At 45.8% G+C, this 26,061-nt stretch overlaps 1 protein-coding gene across 1 annotated transcript in view; it reads left to right on the top strand.

Moving 5' to 3' along the window:
- LOC8028603 (sodium/calcium exchanger 3) overlaps positions 1–25,093 on the top strand; it is a 54,751-nt gene extending 29,658 nt beyond the window's left edge. Inside the window, exons 2-13 of the mRNA XM_029981093.3 lie at positions 8,009–8,341; positions 10,611–10,737; positions 10,828–10,956; positions 13,236–13,442; positions 14,180–14,347; positions 14,992–15,054; positions 17,083–17,255; positions 17,813–18,045; positions 18,525–18,863; positions 19,739–19,917; positions 20,633–20,962; positions 22,772–25,093. Coding sequence (XP_029836953.2) covers positions 8,010–8,341; positions 10,611–10,737; positions 10,828–10,956; positions 13,236–13,442; positions 14,180–14,347; positions 14,992–15,054; positions 17,083–17,255; positions 17,813–18,045; positions 18,525–18,863; positions 19,739–19,917; positions 20,633–20,962; positions 22,772–23,002 — 2,511 coding nt within the window. The 5' untranslated portion in view covers position 8,009 and the 3' untranslated portion in view covers positions 23,003–25,093. The remainder of the gene's footprint in view (positions 1–8,008; positions 8,342–10,610; positions 10,738–10,827; positions 10,957–13,235; positions 13,443–14,179; positions 14,348–14,991; positions 15,055–17,082; positions 17,256–17,812; positions 18,046–18,524; positions 18,864–19,738; positions 19,918–20,632; positions 20,963–22,771) is intronic.
- Positions 25,094–26,061: the final 968 nt, after the last annotated feature.

Below are 26,061 nucleotides of genomic sequence, written 5' to 3'. Positions count from 1 at the left end.
AAGTATTTCTGTATAAAATATGCATTCCTAAAACAATAATTGCATGACTCAATGTTTTCGACTTAAAACAATCACATTTTTCTATAGACGTCTTGTACGCATACCTCGTGCCATTTCGTACCGATTATTTAGCGGTGTAATATTTTGCTCGTGTAATAAAATGTTTTCTAGACCCGTTGCTATGTGCAGCTTTCATTCTAGCTAATATGACACGCCTATGTGACTAAAAACGCGTTACGACGATCGATCGACGCGCGCCCCCGATGGCCTTCCTTTGCGACGTCACGAGGAGAGCGCTACGGCCTTGTCTTCTAGAAGGTGTTGGTACAACGGGCGTGGGAGTGGAAAGGTGGAGCCGCCGCCTCGCGGACACGCAGCGCCATCGCGTGAGCGATCGTTCAAACTGTCGTGTGCCTTGCGGCGCGAGGGAGGAACAGGCAGCAACGTAGTTCCCAGCAAAACGAATCCCTTGGTTTATTCCATGCGCCGTATATATTGCCACGCGCCGTACAACCGATAAGAGGCGAGCGAACGCGGTGATCAATGATAACACAGTCAGGATGACACCCTACAAACTGACGCGCAGCGGCCAATGGGAACCTCGTCCACGCGCGCCAGCCAATGGGACTGAAGTGTAAAAGGTGCCGTTGGCTAGCTTTGCGCGTGGTTTCATTAAGGTGCCGTTTTGCATGGTTTCAAAGCTGATGACGTCGGCTCGCTCCATGAGACCACTTAATGCTTTCGCATTAAAAAGTAATTGACAAATTCGAGCGAGCAGTTAAATACAAAATTCGACTATAATGAGTGCGCAAACGCGTCGCAGCTCGGAGCACGTGTAGCCTGCATTCGCGTGACGAACGTTAAAAGCCCCTCCCCCCTCCCCCCCTTTTCCCCCAGGCTATGGTAAAGTTCCTAGATAAGAGCTTCCTACAAATAGTGACATACTTTGAAGCGTCGACTGCGTGACGATGCAGGTTTTAGGAAGCGAATGGCGGCGCACAACATAGGACAGAACTGAACGACGCCATTTTGTTCCAGAGGAATGTGCTTTAGTCATCTGTATTGGTTGTCGTTACTTACTAATAATGAACGCTGACGACTCAAATGTTTTCTTTTCTGGTGTAACAAAAAAAAAGTATAGAGACGCTAGCTAATGAATATCTGTTGAAGCTATCCAAATGGTTAGAACTCAATCGCTTAGATATAAATACAAATAAAACAAAGTATGTAATTTTTAAGCCGGTAAATAAACGAGATGACAGCACTGTCCACATAACTTTTGAAGGCACGGTACTGGAGCAAGTGACAGATCAAAATTTTTTGGGTGTATGGTTCGGTGAGGACCTTTTATGGAACACACATATCAATAGACTCAAAGCTGACCTATCCCGAGTGACTGGTTGTATTTTTAAAATACAACATTTACTACCTACTAGGCTTAAACAGATCTTGTACTAGTCACTTTTTTACTCCAAGATGAGCTATGGCATTATGCTCTGGGCTACAACGACTGGTACAAACTACAATAAGTTAATCCTACTACAGGAGAAGATATTACGCATATGCGAAAATTATAAAGGGGACAGAAGGGATCTACGCACACAGCCACTCTTTATCAAATGTAATATGCTGAAGGCAGACTAGATCTATTATTTCAAACTCTTGCAATGCATATAGGTAGACAAACTTCACACCGCACCAACAAATAGTTTGAATCCATACGCATTACGAGATCCAAAGCGAAAGATGCCAGCCAAAAGGAGGAACTACGGTCGGCATGCCTTAACTTATCAGATAACTTGAACTTTAAACAGAACAAATATAGACATAGATTTGATCGAGCGTTATATACTTTCAAAAAACATTGCAGAAAGATGCTGGTATTTATTTATTTTATTTATTTACAATACTGCGGACCTTTCGGTCTACGCAGGAGAGACAACATAAAAACACACAATAAATACACACTCACGCACTCTGTGCGGGTAAAGCGTGCGCAGGCAATTCGAAGTGCCTGCACATACTTTTTACATGCAGGACTTAATTTAAAAAAAACAGTTAATTGGACTCCAAACAGCACAGGGCTGTTAAATGACATTACATTTTCGATTGTATAATGTGCTCTCCAGTTTAGGATGTGTCCACCATATAGTTTATTCGAACTAATGTCATTTTCGTTAACTGTTCATTTTGTTAATTTCTTCTTTTTTTTCTGGTAAAATAGATTTCTTTTCAAAAGCCTAGAGAGCTTGATCGCAGATTTTGTGCGTTTTGGTATATCTCGTAACAGTGGCGTGACTGATGTCTGGTGTTGTTTTATATCTGTTCCGTAGTTGTTCCAGAGTTATTTCATATCTGTTCCATAGTTGTTTTATAGTTGTTCAATAGTTGTTTCTTATTTTGTAGATTGTATATATTGTGTTGCTGAACTGCAAGGGGGGGGGGGGGAAGGCAGAGGCCCTGTCAGGCACCGTGCCTTTATCTCTGCCCCCCTACGCGGAAAAGATCCGCAAACAAATAAAGAAAAAAATAATAACTATTAAGGGACCTTAGGCTATGGTAGTGCACCGACTAAATTTATCATCTACAGCAGAGACACCAGACAGATTGGGGCTAACTTTCACACGCCGAAGCGCACATGCATCTTGGAGTTGGATAATCATTTGGATAGCTTGTATCTTCAAGTTTGTTTTGTTTTGGTTTCACCTGATGCTACCGCACCGTGATAAACGGAAGAACACGAGATAAAGTTATTACGCTGCATCGCCGTCTTCTCTTCCCGGACTAGACGGCATTACAACCGGATACGACCAATGTAACAGGTGTTGTATTTTGTTCCGTTTTTTTTTTTTACTTTGGAATTTTACACAGCCTGCATAGATCTGCAATGGAAATCAGTTATTACGATGCCCTAACGTGGGAAAACATCTTATAGTCCCTATTGCATGCAAGTTCGCGAGACTTCACTTCCCACGCAGACAGAGTTGGTTAAGCTCCTTAATCAATTAACCGGTATGCACGTACAAAGTCGGCATCTAGACACTACGAGAGAGAGAGAGAGAGAGAGAAAAAGAATTTTCAAATGGCCACTGAAACAGGATTTACTATTCCCGCTATTTTCTTTCGAGATTCGTGCGGACGTTTTGTAGTTTGTTGACCCCATGCGGTAACCTCTACTCACTCTCGCAGCTGGGCTATGACCTCAAACGCGGCCGTCTACCGGCGAGTTGAATTATCGCCGTTGTTTCTGCTGCTGATATTGTTGATAGCTGGGTCAACAGTTAATCGTTCGACAGCACACCGATTCACTGGAGCTGGCCTCCGCGTTGAACTTTTGTTAGATATATGTTTTTCTTTTACGTCTCGGACGGGTGACCCTTTTCGTTGCTCGTATTTGTTTGGTGTCTTTTGTTGAACGTCAGAGGCTGCGTTCCTACTCGTTCTTGATCTAGACTTGACCTCTATTTGAGCCGTCGGAAGGTCATCGAACAGCGACCCCCTCGTTTATGAACGATGCACTGTCGGCACTCACCGGCGGCCACGGCTTGAGTCCGGTTCTGCGGAGCGCGTGCTGACGGTTTCCTCGGCGCTTCAGGAACGTCGGTGATTTTTGTGTCGGAGCCAGTTCTGAGCATGCGTTGTGCGAATCCCGGACAAAAGCTCACCGGACAAAAGCTCACCGGACAGAAGCTCACCGGACAAAAGCTCACCGGACAAAAGCTCACCCATTTTTTCACAGACCCGGACAAAAGCTCACCCATATTTTCACAGACCCGGACAAAAGCTCACCACAAGAAAATTTCATGTTGGTCTTAACACGAGTGCGGACAACTTAGGTGCATGCGTGCGACACAAAAAGGCAACGATAAATTAAATCTGACAGGCGCATGGTTTGTTGATTTTAGTAGAAACAAGTTTATTTATCGATTGGTTAGAAGCGAATGCAGTGCCTCACTAGCTCCAGCAGTCTTGGTAGATCTCGATGTACATGCAAGCCCTCGCAAATGTTTCTAAGACGATTCTGCAGGTGCAGAGTAATTTTTCGCACCCGCTTTACGGTGGGCTCACCTCTCCGGGCTTTTGTCAATGCCGTGGCAACGAGCGCCTGATTTTGCTGTAGGCATTCAATCAGCCTCAAAAGGCTTGGATGAGCGTGGCCGACGGGCTTCTGGAACCCGGTACTCTATCTTTTGCAGGTGTTGCTCATCCGGTCTTTATCTTGAAGAGTGGTGTCGTACATATTCCACCGTACCGGGGGAAACTCCGGTCGCCGTCGGCGCAGAGTCAGGCGAAGGGAAGAATTCGCTCTGGGTGCCGCCACAGATGGAACAGAAGCATAACGGAAGCGGCCGTTGAAATACGTGCAATCAAAATAGTCCAGTAGGTAGCGATGTCACCGGTAGACTTTTCCCTGGTGGTCAGTTCTTGTAGAACAAGCTGTGGTGGAAGGAACCCGAGCCAATCTAAAATCCCGCACAATTTTTTTTAAATTTGTCATCTGTCTTGTACTTTTCCAAAAGGCCGAACTCCAGTTCTTTCAAAGTATTTTTAAAAAATTCTCAACTCAAATGTGGATGATTTACAAGTTCTCCTAAAAATGGTCCAATGTCCATTGCGTCCGCACTTTATTTCAGCCCCTGTTTCGCCCGGATAGTAAAAAAAAAAGAAATAGAGGTGAGCTTTTGTCCGGGTCTGTCAAAAAACGGGTGAGCTTTTGTCCGTGTCTGTCAAAAAACGGGTGAGCTTTTGTCCGGTGAGCTTTTGTCCGGTGAGCTTCTGTCCGGTGAGCTTTTGTCCGGTGAGCTTTTGTCCGGTTACCGCGTTGTGCATAACGGGTTTAGACGTATACGTTTAATAAATACTGACCACCGAAAATCTTACGTATTGGTAGTGTTACCCGGACTTTAACGTTTCGTCTTCCGAAAAGACGGAAGAATCATCTTGTTTTATTACTAACGTGATCCAGCATATGGTCACTGGATAAAGAACTCGACAAGGAACGCTCGAACACCACCAAGGAGAAGAGTTTTATGGTCGTCTGTTGTGAGCCCGTGGTTTCGTAGAAGTGCCTTCGCGTGTGTCGTGGTGCATGTAAGCCAACATGTCGCGTTCTGTCTTCTGCGCATGTGGTCGCAGTCCGCGAGAAATGACGACGGCGTAAAATGACTCGAATTCTCCCTTTATAATTTTGGGCATCTGGCCTGCACTCGGAAGAGGTTACGTAGCTCACTCTGTTTATGACTGCGTAGAGCTGCAGGCGTACACCTCAGACATTAGGTCGGTGCCCAAATACGCGCATATATTTTCTCCCGAAGAGAACAATACCATGAAAACAACCAGTGTAACTGGATGTGTTTTGGGGTGGTGCAAGCCAGTGTTGGGAAGCGTATATTGTATACCTCAAAGTGCTACTTCAAGTATAGGTTTAGAAAACTTGCACTTTACCTGAAGTACATTCTCTGAGTATGTACATGCACTTTACTTAAAGTAGCTTTTCCTGGTACTTTCTGGGAAAATTGCAACGCCCGACTTCAACATTCATCAAATTTGGACGACTCTCGCCAGAAACACGAGCAGACGGCGCATCGCTCTCTTTCTACCGGGGGCGGCTTTGCCGCAGTATTTCGAACTCCAGCTGCTTCTCGCAAGCGTGGAGGTTAAAGGTATAAAGAAGTTTTAGCAGACCGTGGTTTCAAGCCACGCTATTTGTAGCGGGAGCTCGCGCTGCCACTTCGATGCATGTTCTGAAGCGCGCGCACGTAGCTAGCGGGCCTTTGAAAACCCCATAGTGGGTAAGACGTTTCTGAAAGCAAGCCCCCACGAAAGGATTGCTTGCGGAAACAACGGTGCTTACGTCATGCTTTCTCCTAGTCTGTTTTAACCTCCTTGGGTTAAAAAAAGAAAAGTTCTTGAGTGCAAGCCAATGGAAGCTGCGCCAAATTCAAAGCCGTAGGGACTTCTGAAATTTGCGCCATTTCCAAAAATCCAATATTCGCTGCCATTTTCCGAATAACTGATGTGCTGCCGATTACCCTTGGGGCAATGCATGCTAGCAAAAAAAAAAAACACTGCATAGAGGACTGAAAGGGCATCATGAAAGACTGTGTTACAAGCCCTTGTATTTTAAAACTACATTGTATTTGTAGTACTTTGTTTAAAGTACATTGCGCCCGGTGTACTTACTGCTTTACATGTAGTACATAACCTCTATTTCACTTTGTACTTTAAGTACTTCTTAGATCTACTTGACCCAACACTGAAGAAAGTTGCTTGGTTCTTGAGACTAACCAATAAAAGAAATGTTGCGGCCCAAGGCACCGCTGTTGCGGTCTTGGTATAATTAAAATTAAGTTTCAGCAGGGTTAGGCTGAGGTTAGGTTATCATAGGATTAGGTTAGGTTAGGCTGTTTTGATATATTTCGTGCATAAATGCTCATAGAGCGGATTTTTAGTACGACGTAAAACGTTATTTGCTTGTCTATGCTGTGGAAGGTGCAACTTGATGAGTGCAGTATTCTGAAAGCGCATCTCCAAGTTGTGATTGTACGATTTGAACTGCCAACGCTCTTCGGTTTTTGGGAATGATGCCACTTTTTATATGCGCAATACCGGCAGCACTACATGAAAGAAAAGGTGCACCGAAAAGTAGCGATGGCGTAGAATCGGTGAAAGACAAAAGTCGAAACCAAGAAAAGCTCTTTCACTATCTCGAAAGAGAGAGAGAGAGAGAGAGTGTGTGTGTGTGCGCGTGTGTGTGTGTGTGTGAGAGAGAGAGAGAGAGAGAGAAAAACAACAAAAACAACGTGGCAATGACACTCTGGAACAATAAGAAAAACAATACAATAACAAGTACCATGATGCCCACGCGTACACGAACGCACTCGGATGTGCAACAACCTCTAAAACGAGATGCGAGAACTGCATCCACGAAGTCTGGCTCTTCAGCTCCAGCGTCTGTCTGCACGCCATGACACTACGCTGCAGTACTTTTCAACCACTTTAACGGTCCTGGCACGAGCACCAAGGTAGAGCACTGCACGGGCCGGGGCCAGCCCGAAAGCCCGAACCCGACCCGGCCCGCGGGCCGGACTCGGGCCTGGCAGCACACATTTTCTCGGGTTCGAGCCGTGCCTCTGCCGCAAATTCTAAACTCTTGATAACAAAATGTGTGCTCATTGATATTTTAGGTTCAATGAAAACAAACAAGTAAAATGCAAAGTCACCATGGTGCCGTTCAAAGGAAATAACGAAAATCCTTGGAAAGATTTAAAGTGGATAAAATAAAACGTAGGGACTCCACCGGCATTTTAGGTTAATGCATGAGAACGTTTTCGAGCTCATGTTTATTATCTGTCGGGCTCGGGCCGGGCTCAGGCTGATATTTAATAAAAGGTTTGTCGGGCTTGGGCCAGGCCCGGACAGTCTCTCTTCCGGGCCGGGTCGGGCCAGGTCTAGAAATTCCAGCCCGTGCAGTGCTGTATGGTCAGTTGCCCGGGCGGTTATAATCTCCGAGAGGATGAAAACAGTTGGGAAGTCTTTCATTTGTGTACCGCCTCCAGCGTAGGCATCCTATGCGGGAAGCAAGTCTTCTGCTTCTATGTTGCGGTGACGTCGGAACGAAGCCGAGCTGTGATTGGCTCTAATTGAAGGATAGTGGGTAGACCTCAAAGCAAGCTGTCTTGAGGTCTACCCACTATTTTTCAATCAGAGCCAATCAGAGCTCAACGTCGTTCTGACGTCACCACAACCCCTGCAAAAAAAGCAGACGAACTTGGGCTCCGCATTGCTTCGATGAAACTTCGGCTTCTCGTGTGCTTCCAGCGCTCAAACGCACCCAATGCCTGACGCAAGGCAACGAACGCGTGTTGGATGGCCGATCATCCGAAAGAGACGCTCTGCCGTTTTCATCCCGTCAGCGACTAGAGTCAACCACGCAGTTACCGGGCCCTTTATGAAACCAGTGATCGGCATCGAAACCACGCTGTAACCCTCTCTGTCTTCCGTCCAGGATGCCGGGCAACAGGACGTGTACCGACGGGCTCTTGCTTCCGTTCCTGGACGAGTCCTCCTGGTCCCGCGAAGGACGGTCTTTCGTCTACCTGCTGGGCCTGCTCTACTGCTTCCTAGGGGTGGCCATCATCGCCGACGTCTTCATGTGCGCCATCGAGAAGATCACGTCCAAGACGCGCCGCATCACTCTGTCCGCTCAGGTGCCCGGCGCCCAGCCGGACGTCATCGAGGTCAAGGTCTGGAACGAGACGGTGGCCAACCTCACGCTCATGGCGCTCGGCTCGAGCGCACCGGAGATCTTGCTGGCCATCATCGAGATCATTGGCCACAAGTGAGTCTGCCTTTCTGTCGTGTACCATACTCTGGAGCGTCTGCTTTCCCGCAAAGCCCTGGGAGAGCCAATCGCTGCAATCTGCGCTGCGACACTAAGCATGACATTTCATGATGCTCAGTGCCACATCGCAGACTTTTTTTTTTGTCTAAACACATTATTAGCCTTGTCATTCGCCGAGCTCTTCCCAGAGATTGCAGCGATTGGCTTTTCCAAGTACTCTGTGGTAAAGTGGACGCTGCAGATTTCTAATATTCCTGTCAGACCGGGAACTAAATGTCAGTTTCATCGAATGCCATTTATGTGATCGGCGAATAAGCTCGCGATCTGTCGCGCGTGGAATGAGCCACGCCAGGAGTGTCGCGCGCTAATCGTTCAAATGACATTCGATGAAACTGACATTTAATCGCCTGTCTGACAGGGGTATTAGTGTGTTGTGTACACACTTCGCCAGGTGTCGCTATGAGCGGTCAATTTCATGGACGCTGCCATTTTCTGCCTGACCTCGCATCTCTTACAAACTTTACAATGATATGTAGTGTGGCATGAATGAGGTTAGAGCCTCGGACAAAACTACAAAAGTTAAAAAAGCCGCAACAAGAAAAAAAAAAGGGGAGGGGGGCTACTTTTAACAAGAAACAATATGGCGAGGACAATTCTTTCCAAAGGGGACAAGTATAATCGTCAACTACAACAAATAACACCAGGGCCTCTAAACTCGTCAAACACAAAGTTGGGGCCGAAGTTGACGAAGCGCACCGATTGGACGATCGCGACAATGACTTAGCACTTTTGTCGCCGACGTCCCATCGGCGCGCTCCGCGAACTTTCGGCTCCAACTTTCTGCTTGACGAGTTTAGGGCCCCAGGGGCCCTAAACTCGTCAAACACAAAGTTGGAGCCGAAGTTCACGGAGCGCACCGATTGGACTGTCCCGGCGATGACTTCGCGCTTTTTTCGCCGGCGTCCGATCGGCGCGCTCCGCTAACTTTCGGCTCGAACTTTGTGTTTGACGAGTTGAGTGACCCAGGCCCTCTAAACTCGTCAAACACAAAGTTGGAACCGAAGTTGACGAGGCGCACCGAATGGTCTATCACGCTGATGACTTTGCGCTTTTTTCGCAGATGCCCAATTGGCGCGCTCCGCGAACTTTCGGCTCCATCTTTGTGCTTGACCAGACTAGGGCCCCAGCCAGCAGAACGTTTCTTCAAACGCTGAGCGAAAGTGAATGCATCCGCTCGCCAGCCACTCCTCCTGGTGCCCGTTATGCGTAATCGGTTCGAAATTCTTTGTAGAACAATAACGGAAACATGGACACTGGACACATATATGTGTCAAAAAATCAGTGCAGCTGTATGTACGTAGTGTAGTACAAGGTTGCCCAGACTGTGAGATTTTTTTTCTAGAACTTTGTTTTAGGGACGCAGAAGGGGAAAAGGGGCACGCTTACCAGGGAGCCGCGAGACGGACTTGGACCAGTAAAGAGCGCCGCATGCGGCTCGCGAGTCGCAATTTAGAAACCCTTGATATATAGTGTGCCAGAACGCCGCCGTAATAGTGGCATTTACTTTAAACGCAAATTAATTTTTTTTTGTTGGCTCGGGGGTACGTGATTTTGAGAAAGGATGTAGTAGGTAACGTACACCACAAACAAGACCATGTGATCTATAAGCCTTCATGTGGGCTTTGCTAGGGTGATGCCACCCTTTGTAATACCACTCGCCGACAAACCAGCAGCAATTTTGGCCTTCGCGATAATCCGTAGGCTTATAACCCCCCCCCCCCCCCCCCCCCCCCCCCCCCCGGAAACAAGCACCTTATCTCACAAGTTCGGAGCAGCGTTGTGGAACCCACGGAGGGACGATTAGCATTTCCCCCCTCGGATGGGAGGACCGATGGACAGAAAGGCCACTTTCCGGCGCACCGGGAAACAACGAGGACAAAATGGCAGTGGACGAGGGTGTGGGAAAGGGAAACAGGCAGTTGACATCACCCTATGCGAAGCGCACATGGAGGCACCCTAATGTGATCACGTGACGCCCGAGACCACGTGACGTCGTGGTGTCCCGCTAAAGTTAAAAACAGTGACGTGACCCTTTCCTTCTTGTTTATTGTGGCCGCTTGAATCCGTCAGCACTCTCACACAACCAGTTGTTGCTTTTCGGACATGACATTCGAAACTGTGCGGAAACTTTATGTGTATGTGTTGACTGACGTTGGGGAAGTCTTTGGAGGGGAACATTCTGACGCTGTTGCTCATCTAAACGCAGCTTCGAAGCGGGAGACCTTGGTCCCGGTACCATAGTAGGATCGGCAGCGTTCAACCTGCTGGTCATTACTGCCGTCTGCATCACAGGCATTCCCGGAACGGAAGTCCGAACCATCCGAATGGTCAAGGTACGCAAAGCGATTGAAGCAGTCACTGCCCGTGCAGGTTTCGACGAGAAAGCTCGCCACGATCGCGCTTTGTGTTCCAACTTTCCGCAGGTCTTTGGAATCACGGCCTTCTTCAGCGTCTTTGCCTACCTGTGGCTTCTGATAGTGCTGCTCGGCTTCAGCCCCCACGTAGTCGAGCTCTGGGAGGCCATTCTCACGTTGCTGTTCTTCCCGCTCCTGGTAAGACACTAGCAATCTGGTTCATGTATGCTGCAAAAGTTCCCATAACTGAACTGAGCAAGACCACAATGAGAATTGAGGCTATTATCTTTGCAGATGTATGCACCTTGCACAAGCAGCACTATGACGAATGGAAGTAGGGCATCAGGTCTTTCCCCTCTCCACACAAGGGTCTTGCCCCCGCAAACAAGTTGTCAGCACTACTTACTGAGGCAGTAAAAACGGTTTATAGGAGAGCAAGGAGGTCCATCTTCAGCAGTAAGGCTAGTTTGACAACAAGACATATTTGCAACCCGTGTTTGCTTAGTGTTCGTACAGCGTGAAGATGCCTTAAGGACCATAGTGCATGAAGCTTATTCAATGGCTAATTTTGTTGGCCGAATTTTCTAACATACGTTTGGCGACATATTTGTGTCTTTCTGCCCGCCGCATTACCAAATTTAAAAATCCCTACTTTTTTAAAATGAAAACAAACATCTGTGTCATCTTGTGGGAAAAAACAAATGTAAACAAGCCCAACAGGTAAAGACACAAGGGACAAACACCTTGCCTGTGTATGGAGAAACGTCTTTCCGCTTTTTGTACAGTGTGTATAATTTTAAGCTTTACAGATTTGTGAAAAAAAAAAGCTGTGAAAGCAGTACTAATGCGATTTGTGGAGGTACGTTATACGGCCAAGGGGGTTAACCGTCGCGATAAGTCGGCTAATTATTTAAAATTCGTGAACTAGCATTTTAATTAGTGAGAATGAACACATGGTTCTTATGAGAAACTAGCTAAGCGTAATCAAACACCCACTAAATTTGTTAATTTCGGAAAGTCTTTAACCAAGTGGGAAGCACGCTGCGCTGAAGTTACTACTCAATCCCAGGGGCGTGTCGAGCCCCGGGGCATCTCATTATAACACCACAACCAATGAGATTGTGGCATTCGCCAGTAAGAACAGCGAAGAACCAGTCACAAAGCACGAAAAGTTTACGTCACTCATAAGCCACGCCCTTCGTTTCTTAAGCTGTCTGTGACGTAGACATGAGATTGTGTGATCGCCTCTTTCAGATATACAGGATCTTTTTTTAAGTTTTACAGATTTGTTTTAAAAAAGCCGTGAAAGCTACACTTATGCGGTTTGTGTAGGTGAGTTATGCGGCCAGGGAGACTTTAATTATAAGCGGATAATGTTTGCGATAAGTCGGCCAATAAAATAAAATTCGTTAATGAACTTTTTAATTAGTGAAAATAAACATAGTGTTCCACTAAAAAATTGCTGAGCATCGTCGAAAACCGCTTTATAAACTCTTTAAAAAGACTTGAAGCTTGTGGGAAACTCAGGGGCGCGCCAAAGTTACCACCCGTGAAACAGGCGCAAAGCTGGCAGTGGCGGAACGCGATGATAATCTAATCATCCGCGTTTTGCCACTGCCAGCTTTGCGCCTGCTTCGCGAGCGCTAACTTTGGTGCACCACCGAGTTTCCCACGAGCTTCAAGTCGTTCTAAAAAGAGTTGATTTAGAGGTTTTCGATGACGCTCTCTAAGTTTCTAAATGGAGCCATGTGTTTATTTTCACTAATTAAAAAGTTAATTGACGAATTTTAATTTATTAGCCGATTTATCGCAAACATTATCTACTCACATAATGTACCCCTGGCCGTATAACTCACCTGCACAAACCACATAAGTGTAGCTTTAACGGCTTTTTTAAAAGAAATCTGTAAAGCTTTAAAAGAAAACCTGTAATATATACAGATTTATTACAAATTAGAAGTAAAATATGCACTGATACAGTTTGGGCAGGGGAGTTATACGGCCAGGTGGACATCATATAGGTGACTAGTCTTTGCGATACGTGAGATAATTAACTGCTTCCTTAAATAACCTTTAATTAGTAAAATTAATCGTAGGGTTTCAATTAGGAACATGCTGAGCATAATCGAAAACCACACTATCAGTCAATTTTAGAACGACTTGAAGCTCGTGGGAAACTCGGGGGCGCACCAAAGTTACCACTTGTTGCAAGAAGCTAGTTCCTCCTAACTGGAACCATATGATCAATTTGGCCCAATAAAATGTTAATTAAGGAAGTTTAGCTAATTATCTAGTTATCCACCTATATTATGTCCCCCTGGCCGTATAACTCACCTTCCCAAACTGTAATGGCGCATCTTTTACGGATTTTTTTCGTAATATATCTGTTCGAATTAAAATGGAACACCCGGTATATATCTTAATCTACATCCCGATCACCTTGTCGCTCACTTCCTTTTTTTCTTCTTTTCTCGAAGGTGTTCCTGGCTTACGCCGCGGACCGAGGCATCTTCTGGCCGGGAAGACGTGGGCGCAGCGCCCAGAAGCAGCTGGAGCTGCAGACGACCACGGACACCTCTGTGAGGAACGGCAACGCCGTGGCTCCCGTCTCGGCTCCGGGCACGCGGAAACAGTTCTTCCCCAACGGGGAACTCAACAGGGAAAGCCTGCTGGACTTCATCAGGGTAAGACAACCACCGACCGGTTTAGGGATTGCATGGCAGCACTGGCGATGCCGGCTTTGGAGCCCCTCCCCGCGGGCATTCACAGAGTCGGTTGCCGTGGAGAATGTTATCGAACCCTATTTTGTTATTCACTCCCGCGACCGAATCAACCGAATAGGACGCTGATGACGGTAGGTGCCGACCAGCTTGTGGTTCCTGTTTTATGAATACATATTTTTTTACATTTTTCAGCCATGCGGAGAGCAAAGCGTCTGCTTGTTTCACATGGAGTCGCGGAATCGAGCTCTGATTGGTTCTGATTGAAAGGATAAGGGGTAGGAACCTCAATGCTAAATACCTTAGAGTCCATCCACTGTTGTTTTTTTCATTCAGCCAATAAGAGTTTGGCTTTCTGACATCGTCACACCCCATGTGCAAGAAGCAAACAAACTTGCGCTCCAAATACCTTTTCTTATCAGGATTGTTTTTTTCTTTTCTGCGCAATGTTTTTTAGAGTTTTGAGGGACAGAAAGTGATTTTTAAAAGTTATATTTATGTCATAGCACATTGACCATTTCAGTGAAACCTATCATTTTTGTTTCTGCTCTCTTTTAGCAATAATCGTGTTCTTGCCAGTAAGTTCGCTGTAGAAATATGTTTTATGCGGTTGTATGGATCATTTGCTTTTCACCGTGATCGTTCCGGTTTAAATTTGTTTTTTGTTCGATTTCAACGTCTGTGTTTTTCTATTTTTGCAGGAGATCCGCAAGCACCCTGGGCTGACGGACGAAGACGCCGCTTGTCTCGCATCGGCGCAGCTCGCCGAGCAACAGCGCCACACACGGATGTGGTACCGCGTCGGAGCCATCCGCGACCTCACCGGCGGACGACGCACCAAACCCAGCATTTCGGAAAAGCTTCAGCACGTAAGAAACACCTGTCTGCGCCAAACTGCATCTTTCAAACGGTTAGCCTAAAAAATTATAGTAGCGAAGTCCGTAATGAAATAGTTTCGTATTGGCGTACACGCGTTCCACCCAGAAAGCAATCTTACAGCCTTAGACCAGAAATCCTTTCTCTTTGAGGAACATTGAAGTTAGTTGCTAGTATTTAAGTTGCTAGTATTTAAGTTGCTAGTATTTAAGTTGCTAGTATTTAAGGAGGCATCTGGGGACATTCCGACCGAGTTATGAGGCAAATGTATACAATTTCCTGCCTCACATATTGATTCAACAGTTAATGGGCATGATCGTACCGGCAGTGGTCAAGAGCGAAACGAAAGTGGGCTGTAGATTTTAGGTAGCCACAAGGTGCAAAATTGAACTTCGGTAAATTATATGAAAGATAATTTTTAAAAGTATTTCCTCTTACATGTCTGAATTTATGGTTGGTGTAAATAGGAATGAGAAAGCAGAATGAAAATGGGAAGGAGCCGACATAATTTATTGGGGACAAGGAGCATTCTTCAGAGCGGTCATTGCAATTGAACCAAGGCTGACTGCTAGATCCCAGCTCAAAGTACAAACGTTTACTTTCATCTTTAACGGCGAGATTTCGTGTCGCTTTACAGAAGATGGACCAAGAGGTTCGAGACATGTTTGCACTGGCCGTTAAGGACGAAGCTGATGCCAAGGTGAGATACTCGCTCTATACAACTACGCATGCAACTTGCCATTTTTCCTTTTTCAAAACTTTGGTTCAGATTAGTTGGAAATTCATAAGAATTAAAAAAAAAAAAACTAAAAATGTGCGAGCTATGCACAGACAATGGAGGGCACATAAAAAAACACTGTCTGGCACTACACACCTGTCTTGTACCCGCTACTGCAGAAAATAGTCGATTACAATTACAATTACTCTTGGTTTAAAAGTATTCAGTTAGGTTACTTGATTACTTAAAAGTCAAAAGAATTGGTCTTTACTTGGAAAAAAATAACCATACTTTTCCAGTTATTGCAGATTTTAAAAACGATAAATTTTTCTGTCGGTTTGAGAATAGGTTTGTATTGGTTAGTAAACACCAAACTAAAAACTGCTTATCTTCCAACCCACCAGTTTTAGTAAACCATCGTCTTGTCGGGGATTTGATTTGAGGATTCCTTGGAAGGAAACTTGTACAAAGAGCACCATTAGATAGGGGAGGAAAAATATCAACGGCTACAAGTAATTTTAGTACTTCCAAAATATTAAAATTGCGCTTGCGACTACTTTTTGATAAATGTGTTCAAATGATTACAAAATTATATTTTAAAAAGTAATCGATTACAAGTAATTTGATTAGCTGTAATGAGTGCCGTACAAGTCTTGACTACACCGTGAACGTATTTACACACTTAATGGTGCGAAAATGTTGTTCTGAATAGTTACAGGCGCTACACCCTTTAAGCACCCTTGTTTCGAGTGACACAGCTTTTATGGGTGCTGTTGAGTGGGGCATCCTTTAATTTGTTTTTAGGAATGTAGAAAGGCTGTAGAAGAGAGTGTTGTGCAGTGTGGGAACCGTCTAGCTCACTGTCGTGTGTGCAGCGCCAACCACTTATTTCAAACGGTTTTAGCGGGAGTTGCTTTAGCGTCCACATCAAATTTATATTTCCTGTACCAATGTTTTTTTTTACTTGAAAATACACTTGTTAAATTTGACAATATTACTTTTTGTGGGAAAAATGTATTATGTACCTGGCACGACTCCACATGTTAAAGGGGCACTGACACCCCAAGGGTCGCATTTTTTTATTGTCTAAAACGATGCAAATTGTAATAAAAGACATGCAAAAAAAAAAAAAACATCGCAAAAAAATTTGACGCGCGCGCACGTTTTTTTATTTTTGGCGCTTTCCTCTCCCGCTCTTCGCCTCCTCGCTTCTTTTGATTCGTGACGTCAAAAATCATGAAATTTAGAAGCTCTGTAGGCGACATTTTTATAACATTTAATAACGGCAATCGTAAAACATGTTTCCTAATTCTATTGCGAACGCACTACGGCCCTTCTTTTGGAAATACCAAAAATCGGAGTCCGGTGTGATGTCGCCTTCTGGAATTGTATCCTCCCCCGGAAAACATGCCGCCAAGAAAGTCGGCACCCCTCGCACGGAATAAAACCGTTTTTTCTAGGTCCGCCGGCGCCCTTGTCTGCCGCTCCTTTCCTCCTCGCATCGGGTCGCGGTGGCAACAGCCCAGAGCCGTGAAAGAAAGTCGACTCTCAGGACTCCGCAATATTTGACGTCAAGACACCGGCGCGGATCGCGCGGGAACTTCGAATTCGGCATTTGGAAATTGTTTTTTTACTTCACAAATACTGAATTCCCAACTTTCAAATTTTGAGGGCAATGCCCCGGCATCGTTTTCAATCGTTTCGGACAATAAAAACAGTGGTTTTGATGTGTCGGTGCCCCTTTAAATTTGATAATGTGTCTAATGATAGTGTATTAGGGGCATAGTTTACTGGTTTAAAGAGTCAAATACTGGTGTCTAAGAGCGTTGTGTTTCTTACAGTGTGCTGGATTTAACGGCAAAGTGTGTCTCACATAGCATACCTCTTCGCCACGTTGGACCCCTTACGCAATTCGCCAACTTCTTTTCGAGGTCCTTAAAGTTTTATCAAAGAACAATACAAAAGAAAGAGCTATTTAGTTGTCTGTGCGTTCATGTACATTTGGTGCAGACTGCGGACGAAGTGGAGCAAGGCAAGCTGCTCAAGCCCGTGCCGGAGTCCGAGAGTAAGGACGTCGCCCTGATCGAGTTCAACGCCAGCTCGTGCGCCGTGCTCGAGAAAGCCGGCAAAGTGGACGTCATCATCCGCCGGAAGGGAAAGATCGACTGCCCGGCGACTTGCAGGTAGGCTGATCCCGACGGAGGTTGTTCGAGAAGAGTTCTGCGTGCGCACAGGCCCTTCTCACGCAGCGGCGAAAACTCGAACTAAGGTTGGCGTCGCGGACGAGGCCAGAGAGGTGGCGCAATTCCCCTTCCGGACGCGGATCGAAATTTGAGCTTTAGCCGCTTGTAGTCGTCTTGCGACTGACTGAATAGGAGTCCCGGTCGAACGCCGACTCAGCGCTTGTGTCCGATTGGTGCCCAGCGCAGGACTCCGTTAGGTTATACGGGAAATTCAGTGATATACGACCTTGTTATCTAGAATGTTTTGATATACATATAACCGAAGAAGCCGCGATGCTGACAGAGAGAAATAACTCGAAGAAGAACTTTTTGTCAGCCTGGGTTTAAATGCCAAACAGACGTCCGCTGCCCCCTCGAGACTTCCGGGAGGTTCCGCTGCAAGAACATATGTGTCAATGTGTACCTACATTCCTGTACAACTTAGGAAATGTTCTTTGCCTGGTGGAGTCCTTGAAGTTACTGGGAAAGTATTCACAGTGCCAGGTACTTGATCGCAGGGTGGAGACCATCGACGGCACAGCCGTGGCCGGCGAGGACTACATGGACCTGCGCCAGATGGTTCTGTTTCAACCGGGGGAGGTCCAGCGCAAGGTGTCCGTGCAGATCGTGGACGACAACCAGTGGGAACCTGACGAGACCTTTTTCCTCCGACTCTCGCTGCCCCTGGAAAGCAGCAACGTCATGCTGGGACGCAAGTCCGTCATGGAGGTGACCATCATCGATGACGACGGTACTGGTCAAAGACTGTTCTTGATCCTTCCCGGCCCAATCCAAAGATGATCCAGTAATTTTTCAGGTTTAATGCAGGCTTATATTTCGAACATAATATTGGCATAAATACAGTCGAGGTTTATCCGAACAATCCTAATACTATTTAAACTTCAGAAGTACTCTATCAGAAGAGTCAGAATAACTTCATTTTTAGAGGTTTTGAACCTCTCCAAAGATCTAGATCATTCAGGTTGTGGAATTCTCAAAACTTGTTTAGATCTTAATGTTACCTGGTATACCCTTTCTTATTGATCTTGATAGGTTAGCAACCGTAATTATTTCCCACATTGAAACAAAGTGCTAGAAACGGATAAATCGGGGACATCCTGAGTGTCTGCGTCGCAGTCACGAGCTCAGACCTTCACCAGCTTGCCTGCGGGTCGACCATAGCACGAATATGACCTTTCCTACTCTTTTTTTTTTTTAATTTTTTTTCAGAACCGGGCACTTTTGAGTTCCGTCGCAGAGGTCTGTTGGTACGAGAGAGCGTAGGCTCGGCTCAGGTGGCCGTGGTCCGCTCGAAAGGCGCCGACGGCACGGCGTTCGTCCACTGGCGCACCAAGAGCCAGACGGCCAAAGAAGGCGAGGACTTCCATGGCGGAGAAGGCAAGCTGGTGTTCGAGCACGGCGAGACCGTCAAGAACATCGAAATCCCCATCGTGGACGACTTCGAGAACGAGAAGGACGAGCACTTCGAAGTCGAGCTCTTCGACCCATCGCCCGGATCGAGCCTGGGCCACCTCACCAAGACCACCGTGACCATCACCAGTGATGAAGGTGAGCTTGATGACTTGGCTTGTTTTGTTACATACATGAGTTTTGTACATATTGGTGTTACGCATAGCAAAAATAGCTTCACATTGATTAATTAGAGTGTGTATGTAGGGCACATGGGTCGATGTGTAATGGTAACCGGGGAGGCTATTAGTGGACCTTTTCCGATTCTGAGCACGCATAAATCACCTCCCCTGATCCTTGCTTCCTGCTGTCGCCATTTCTTGGAGAACACCGTCCCGTCCGACCAACATTTTGAGCATCTACCTCCGTGCATATTTCGTCTTTTTTGACGATTATTTCCAGAGCATAGGCAATATGAGGCATAAAAAACCAATAAAAACTGATACAACGGCACGATGCCTACGTGTTCTTATTCGTGGCGGAACGTTGAGATGCCCATCATTTGTAGTTAGCACGCAAACCCCCAGACGGCGTTCGTCACTTGAAAAAGATCATTTGAGCTATATAGTTGCAAAAAATATAGCCGTCCATACAGTTCCTTCTAGATGTTATCGAAAAACGCAACTTTGATTTGACACTCGGAAAGTATTGTGAGTGTTCAAGAAAGCAGATGTCTTAATTTGGATACGAAGAGTGCTGTTTTTGTTGAGGAGTAGGGCGGATAAACGATTTCGAAAAAAAAAATTGGACAACAATAGATAAAAAGGAGATACTTTAGGATATAAAGTCCGGTGAAGGGAGTGACCTTGCAATAGAGTATCATAAGCTCGACAACCAAGTTCTAGCAACTCTTCCTCGACATCTGTGAGGAAAGTTGCCATTCTGCCATTCGCAATCTACAAACTTTAAATTGCCGCGGCAAGATTTTTGTTTCTACGTTGCAAGCATTTTCGCGCCACGCTCCCTCCCTGCAGAGTTCAACACGATCGTGAACCGGCTCATGCTGATGACCAACACCAACGTGGACAAGCTGCGGTTGCACTCGGAGACTTGGGTGGAACAGATGAAGGACGCCATGAACGTCAACGGGGGCGACATCGAGAACGCCACGGCCGTGGACTACGTCATGCACTTCCTGACGTTCGGTTGGAAGGTGCGTATACGTAAGGGGAAACGTCGATGCGTCGCATGACAAGCTGCGTATCCGGCGGCTTTTCTGGATCTGGATCTGCGCGGTCACGGCACGGTAAACTGCGTTCTCTTGCGGACCTCACCAGCGAGAGGCCCGCAAAGCACCATTTTTGAAGATAAACATTCTTTTAAAAATCGGCATTCTCAACTGCAGAATGGTTAAACAGCACGGGCTCTCATGGTATGGACATTAGGCTGTTAACTTTCCTTCCGAGTTTTGCACCGAAGTAATATTTGTGGCCTTTTTTATTTCCTGCCAGTAACGCATCCGGGGGGCTTTATTAAATACATCGCTGAAAGCAAATTATACGAGTCCCTATACGAAAGAAAGATAGAGCCACGCATCTGGACTAAAGTATTTTTTTTTCACGTAGGATATGTTATAGAGGTGGAGACTATATAATCGACACTATGATCTAATAAAGTAAAGCAGGCAGCGCCAAAAGTGCGTCGTCACGGCATCCATCGTCTTTGTGCGTTTGGTGTCACTTACTAAGCCAATGACGATCGGTGAATGCACTGCGATTTTTTTTGTCTTTGCGCAACCAAGCGCAATGACCGAGCGCAATGACAACATACTTTTGGCGCTGACTGACTGATTCAATCAGATCGAAGCTTCGGGTGCGGACGCACTCTCGCCTGATTAACCAAGCGTCTCTACGGACGTGGTACCACAGGTCATCTTCGCGCTGGTGCCACCGACGGGCTTCCTGGGCGGCTGGCTCACCTTCTTCGTGTCCCTGGGCGCCATCGGGCTCCTGACGGCCATCGTGGGCGACCTGGCCGGAATCTTCGGCTGCCTGGTCGGTCTCGAGGACACCATCACGGCCATCACCTTCGTAGCACTGGGCACGTCGTTGCCAGACCTCTTCGCGTCCAAGGGCTGCGCTCGGTCCGAAAAGTACGCCGACAACGCCATTGGCAACGTCACCGGGAGCAACTCCGTCAACGTGTTCTTGGGACTCGGGATACCGTGGGTGGTGGCGGCCGCCTACTGGCAAATCAAGGTGAGTCAGAAGTTTATTTTTATTTTATTTTAAGCGTGAAAGGATTTTTTAAATTGAACCCGCAATTCAGAAAATGTGTTCCTCTATCGTTGCCATTCCGGCTAAATTTAGCGGGAGAATTCACGTCACGTGACCTTTACGCCAATTCAGTTTGTTCGATTGATTTAGCGGGAAAAATGACGTCATGTAGCTCAACGCCACGTGATCTATACTCTGCTTTAGCTTCCCCGCTCAACTTAGCGGTAAAATTGACGTCACGTGACATATGTACCATCAGTTTCCCAGCGGGTAAATTGATAAAAATATAAACGCCTCTTCACGCCCCGAAACGACTGTTTCATGTCTTCTAAACAAATTTAAACGCTCGCTCCTTAAATACTACATTTTGTACATTATTGTACTTTGGAGCTAAAGGTACAGCTGGCGTTTTTTTTTTTAAAGGCATAAGCCTTATACGTCTCGTTGTTCAGTCGACCGTTAAAGTCTTTGAGTGAATACACGTCGTCGACACGAAAAGTACCAAAGCGTTTACCGTGACCACTTAGGCGAATTAGAGGCAATAAAATTAAGAGGGATGACAAAGCGAATTGAGAGGAATCAAAGTGAATTCCTAGACGTACTTCTCTTGGCGTCGTCCTAGACGTTGTCCTTGAGGTCGTCCTGGACTGGCTTTCGCCTCCCTACACGTAAGCAGTCTTATGTGGACTGGTGTGGTTTTTTCTGTCACGTCATCGATTTGGGGTGGTTATACACAGGTGCAGCGGCAGAAAACACAAGAAATTCCGTGTCCTTCGTTCAGTCACTTGAGTATTTCAGGTTCGCGTACCCTTAGATAGGCAGGGTCGTCCTTGCCAGATTTTAAACTTGCACCAACTGTGTCATATTTCAAAATAGAACAAAATAAATGTAAGCGCCAAAAATTGATCCATTCACGTTTTTCTTTTTTTTAAAAGTTGATTTGTTGCTTTATTAAATTAGTATAAAATAAAACACAAGCACGTGTCGTACGACACGTTGAAAAGATGGCCGCATATCTGACGATGCGCCGGAAAAGACAAGTGTCAGGTGAACCCTGTGATTGGCCGGCGCCTGATCGGATTCGGGCATCTTACCGACGTATCGTACGACCCGTTGTACCTCTCGTCACGCATGTGCTGTCCGTTTTTTTTTTGTTTTTTTTTTTTACACGCCGAAAACAAAAGGCCTGCAAGTGAGGGAGACTTGAACCTGGAGCCTTCGACAGGTGCCTTAGCCTCCCTCTACTCTCAAGTTCTCTAATCTCATAAACAACAAACTAACTGATCCATCTACGGCTCGTCCAATCGCTTCATCGGGTGAACAAATTCAACTCAAGTCCAGGGGCAGCCGAAGGAGGTAATGAGGCCAATCGTCAAAAGCGCGAGTCATTATGACTCTTTTGTTTATGATTGGTTCAGCGATGGCAACAAATAAAGCAACAAATCAATACGTACAGAAACATGACAAACGCCATGGTCTTAAATGAGGCTGTCTGATTGGTCCCGTCAGCTCGTAGCGTTGGCTGCGTCGGGAGTTATGGTGAAACGAAGTATAGTAACTAGTGGTATGGTTGCCGGAAAGTTTAGTATATCAATACAAAAACCAAATTAAATTTCTCAAAGCACACATATATATATTTGTCAACTTGCAGAAGACACGCGCGAAAATAATTGTCAGTGCTTTTAGTCAAACCTCGAAACGTGTTCTGCCAACACGTCGATAGCTATCTAGGTCGCACTGCCCTCCCGCCCACGTGTTCTTCATATAACGTTGCGTGTCACTCTCTTACAGGGTGGCGTCTTTGGCGTAGATGCTGGCTCTCTGGGCTTTAGCGTTGGCATCTACTGTGCTGTGTCGGCAAGCTGCATCGCCCTCTTGGTACTGAGGCGAAGCCTAAACTTCTTTGGCAAGGGCGAGCTGGGCGGCCCTCGCGCAACAGCAACGGCAAGCGCCGTGTTCCTGGTCTTCCTCTGGGTCCTCTACATCGTGTTGTCCGCCCTCAAGACCTACAAGAAGATCTGAAGACGTCGCTGTGCTTACTGCGTCAGAACGGGGGTGGGGAGGGGACAGCTGCGCCTCGAGATCGACCATGAGAGACAGTTGAGGGACAAGTTGTCCGTCTTGATGTGGACAACTGTGGGACAGCTGCTTCTTAAGATGGACAGCTATACTGACCACGTCGGTATACATGAATCGCAACTGTTGATGTCTTGGTGTAAACCATTTGGAGGCGTTCGCTGGGTGGAGCTGTTTTCTGTCAAGTCCGATATGGGGCATAGACAACGGGGGAAAGCGTGTACTTCTACATTCAGTTTGAAGCATCTTCTCTTGATGTCCAGGTTAAGAGAAAAAAGGCGACGGGCACCTGCAAAGGTTTGGGTTAAATTGGACACTTTAAATAGCGATTGAAAATCGACTTCTATTTGTGAGATATGAACGTGTTTTTTGGATAAACATAATGGTAACGATCAGGTAGCGGAGGGTTACAATAACGTTTGGCGCCAACTACTAAATGACATCTATGAAAAGGACCAGTTCAGATATTTTTCCAATCACAAGGCGATGAACTAGCACTTTTTTTTTCTTCCTCGTAGTAAACGGCTGCCCCCCCCCCCCCCCCCCCCCACCAAACAGATATTCACTGCTAGGTATCTGCAGCTATCTACTATAACAATTGTTTGAAGATAAAGCTGAACAGCAGATGAACAGGCATGGGGACACTGGGCACCAAGATCCAAGATATCAACTTGGGTTTGGCAAGTCGGACGATTAATGGTCACTGATGCATCGAAAAATCATCTCAAGGTCACTATCTGGGAGCGCATTTGGAGGCAGCTAAAGCTAGATTCCGATATGTCATGCTTTAAGGCGATTCAAAAAGTTGCCACAAATTATCACACTGAAAAGATTGGTGAACCCAGGGTGGGCTACATTGAACTCAGTTTCGAGATACTTGAGTGGTCACAACAAAGGATAAAACACTGAATTTTATATGAAGACAAGCTTTTACTGATTGTACTTATGACATAAGCCAGGCGATTTAACTTACCGAAAGACGGGTCGAGCGGCAGCTTTGTCACCGCCTTGCGTGTTCGTGATAATTACTCGAGCTTCGTTTTATCCATTGATATGTGGACCTCATTGTATATATAACCATCGTTTCAAGATCGCAAAATATGCTGCATGTTTTTTTTTTTTGTTTTTGTTGCTTTTCAGACACGTAAAGTGACTCTTTGCTGAGAGGTCAGCATTAGTTCGCGCGGTTGATTCGCAACTTCTGCTAATTAGTGTTGGCGTTCACACATGGCTGACTTAATTTTAACACGAGTCTGTTTAAGGTGCATTTTGAGAGCTATTTTAATGTTGCGTATACCACCATAAAAGTTCCTGGTTAACGCAAGTGCAGAATATTAGGACCATCTATTTTTTAACTATATACTTCATTTCACCTCATGGACATAGTACCATAAGACAAATATTGAGCGAACATTGCTTTCAGGTATGATGTAATTGCTCGTTGTTAGAAATGTTATGGTATGTGACCAAGCGGTATTTGCAGGGGCGTGAAATAACAAAACAAAAGTTTTTATGTAGGGAAGCGGTGTTCGCTGTTTATTCTTCCGGTGAGATCTTATCGTTTTGCGATTCAAGTAGTAACAGAGCGAAGGCTGTAGCGTGAGTGCCTTGCCTTTGAATCTGTCTTTGACTCGTGGGCGGAAACCGCCTGCTGTCAAGGCACGTGCACGTGCGCCTAGCCTTGGCTTCACTACCGGTAATACGAAGTAGTAACCTTCGCGTGTCTTTCATTTGCAGTATTGTCGACGTTATGCTGCAGGAAGTACAAAATTTGATTTACCCTTTGTGTTGACCGAGAACTGGCATTCGCCGTATTTTTACGCATGTCTATTTTAATTGTTGAACCATGTATGTTTTATTTTTTTGTTCAAAAGAAAGAAATGTGCGACCAGCGTTTGCTTTATTTACACGCTACTCTATAAGAATACCACATCATAAAGGCCTATACAGGGTGGGCGATATTTAAGTGCATCATCTGTGTGTTGTCTGTAATGTTGCTATATTCGAATTAAACAACTCGTACACATACATCAAAAATCATGTCATTGTACCACATATGTAATAACGAACGTTGTTGTGATTTCTTTGCTCAAAATGCTTAGAAACATTCTTAAAAATAGTTTGAACATTTTTTTTTTTTGTAATTGACATGTGTCGTGGGAGAGGTGTGAAAGCCAATATTTTTGTCAGATTTTTTTTTTGACGAACATTTCTTTGTCAGAAACGTGCTTGTAAAGACTGAAAAAACTGCCCGTTTCTGATATATCCCAAAGACGCTATGAATGCATAGCACTTGTAGCTCCTCTGTGACATCGGAATGTCACAAGATGTGATGTCAATACACGTCACATGACGTCAGTGTCACGTGACGGCCGTCACGCTGATGACGGTTGTCACGTGACTTGATTGCATTATCGAGGCTGGAAGTCAGGCACCGGACAGAGAAGCGCTAAAGAACCGGTCCTATAAACGCCACGTATTTAAAATAAAATAAATTATTTATTTATACTTTGCTACTTCATCAGGCGCAGAGTGATATTACAACATCCGCTATAGACACGCGGACTCGCACCTCTGACGTCACTTCACTCCTGTGCCATATTTAAGACGGGCTTGCGGAGTTGCGCGCGTCCGTGCACTGCAAGGGCTCTAATCTGGAATATTGGCGAAAAAAAAAATAATCGAAAAAATTCGACCATCGTGATTGGACAGCGTCAAAGCCAAGAGCGGCGCCGGCCAATCACGACCGCCGGATTCCTCTCCAACGTCTTTGCTAAGTGTCTAGATTAGAGCTTCAGGGCAGCGGGCCGACACAACCTAGAAGACAAGTTCTGCGCACTATATATATTTGTGAGTAACCAGTGGATCCCCGACCTGCACGCTTGATGTGATATGATATATGATATATTTATTTCAGCTACAGGAAGCCAAACCGCCCATACTTTGGAGAGCCTGCGGCGCCGCTTCTAACGACGATGAAATGGTATACTACAGTGTACTAGACT

The sequence above is a fragment of the Ixodes scapularis genome, unplaced genomic scaffold (assembly GCF_016920785.2).
Source record: "Ixodes scapularis isolate PalLabHiFi unplaced genomic scaffold, ASM1692078v2 PGA_scaffold6__148_contigs__length_123643588, whole genome shotgun sequence".
NCBI classification, from domain to species: domain Eukaryota; kingdom Metazoa; phylum Arthropoda; class Arachnida; order Ixodida; family Ixodidae; genus Ixodes; species Ixodes scapularis.
This window is presented reverse-complemented; position numbering and strand designations above follow the sequence as displayed.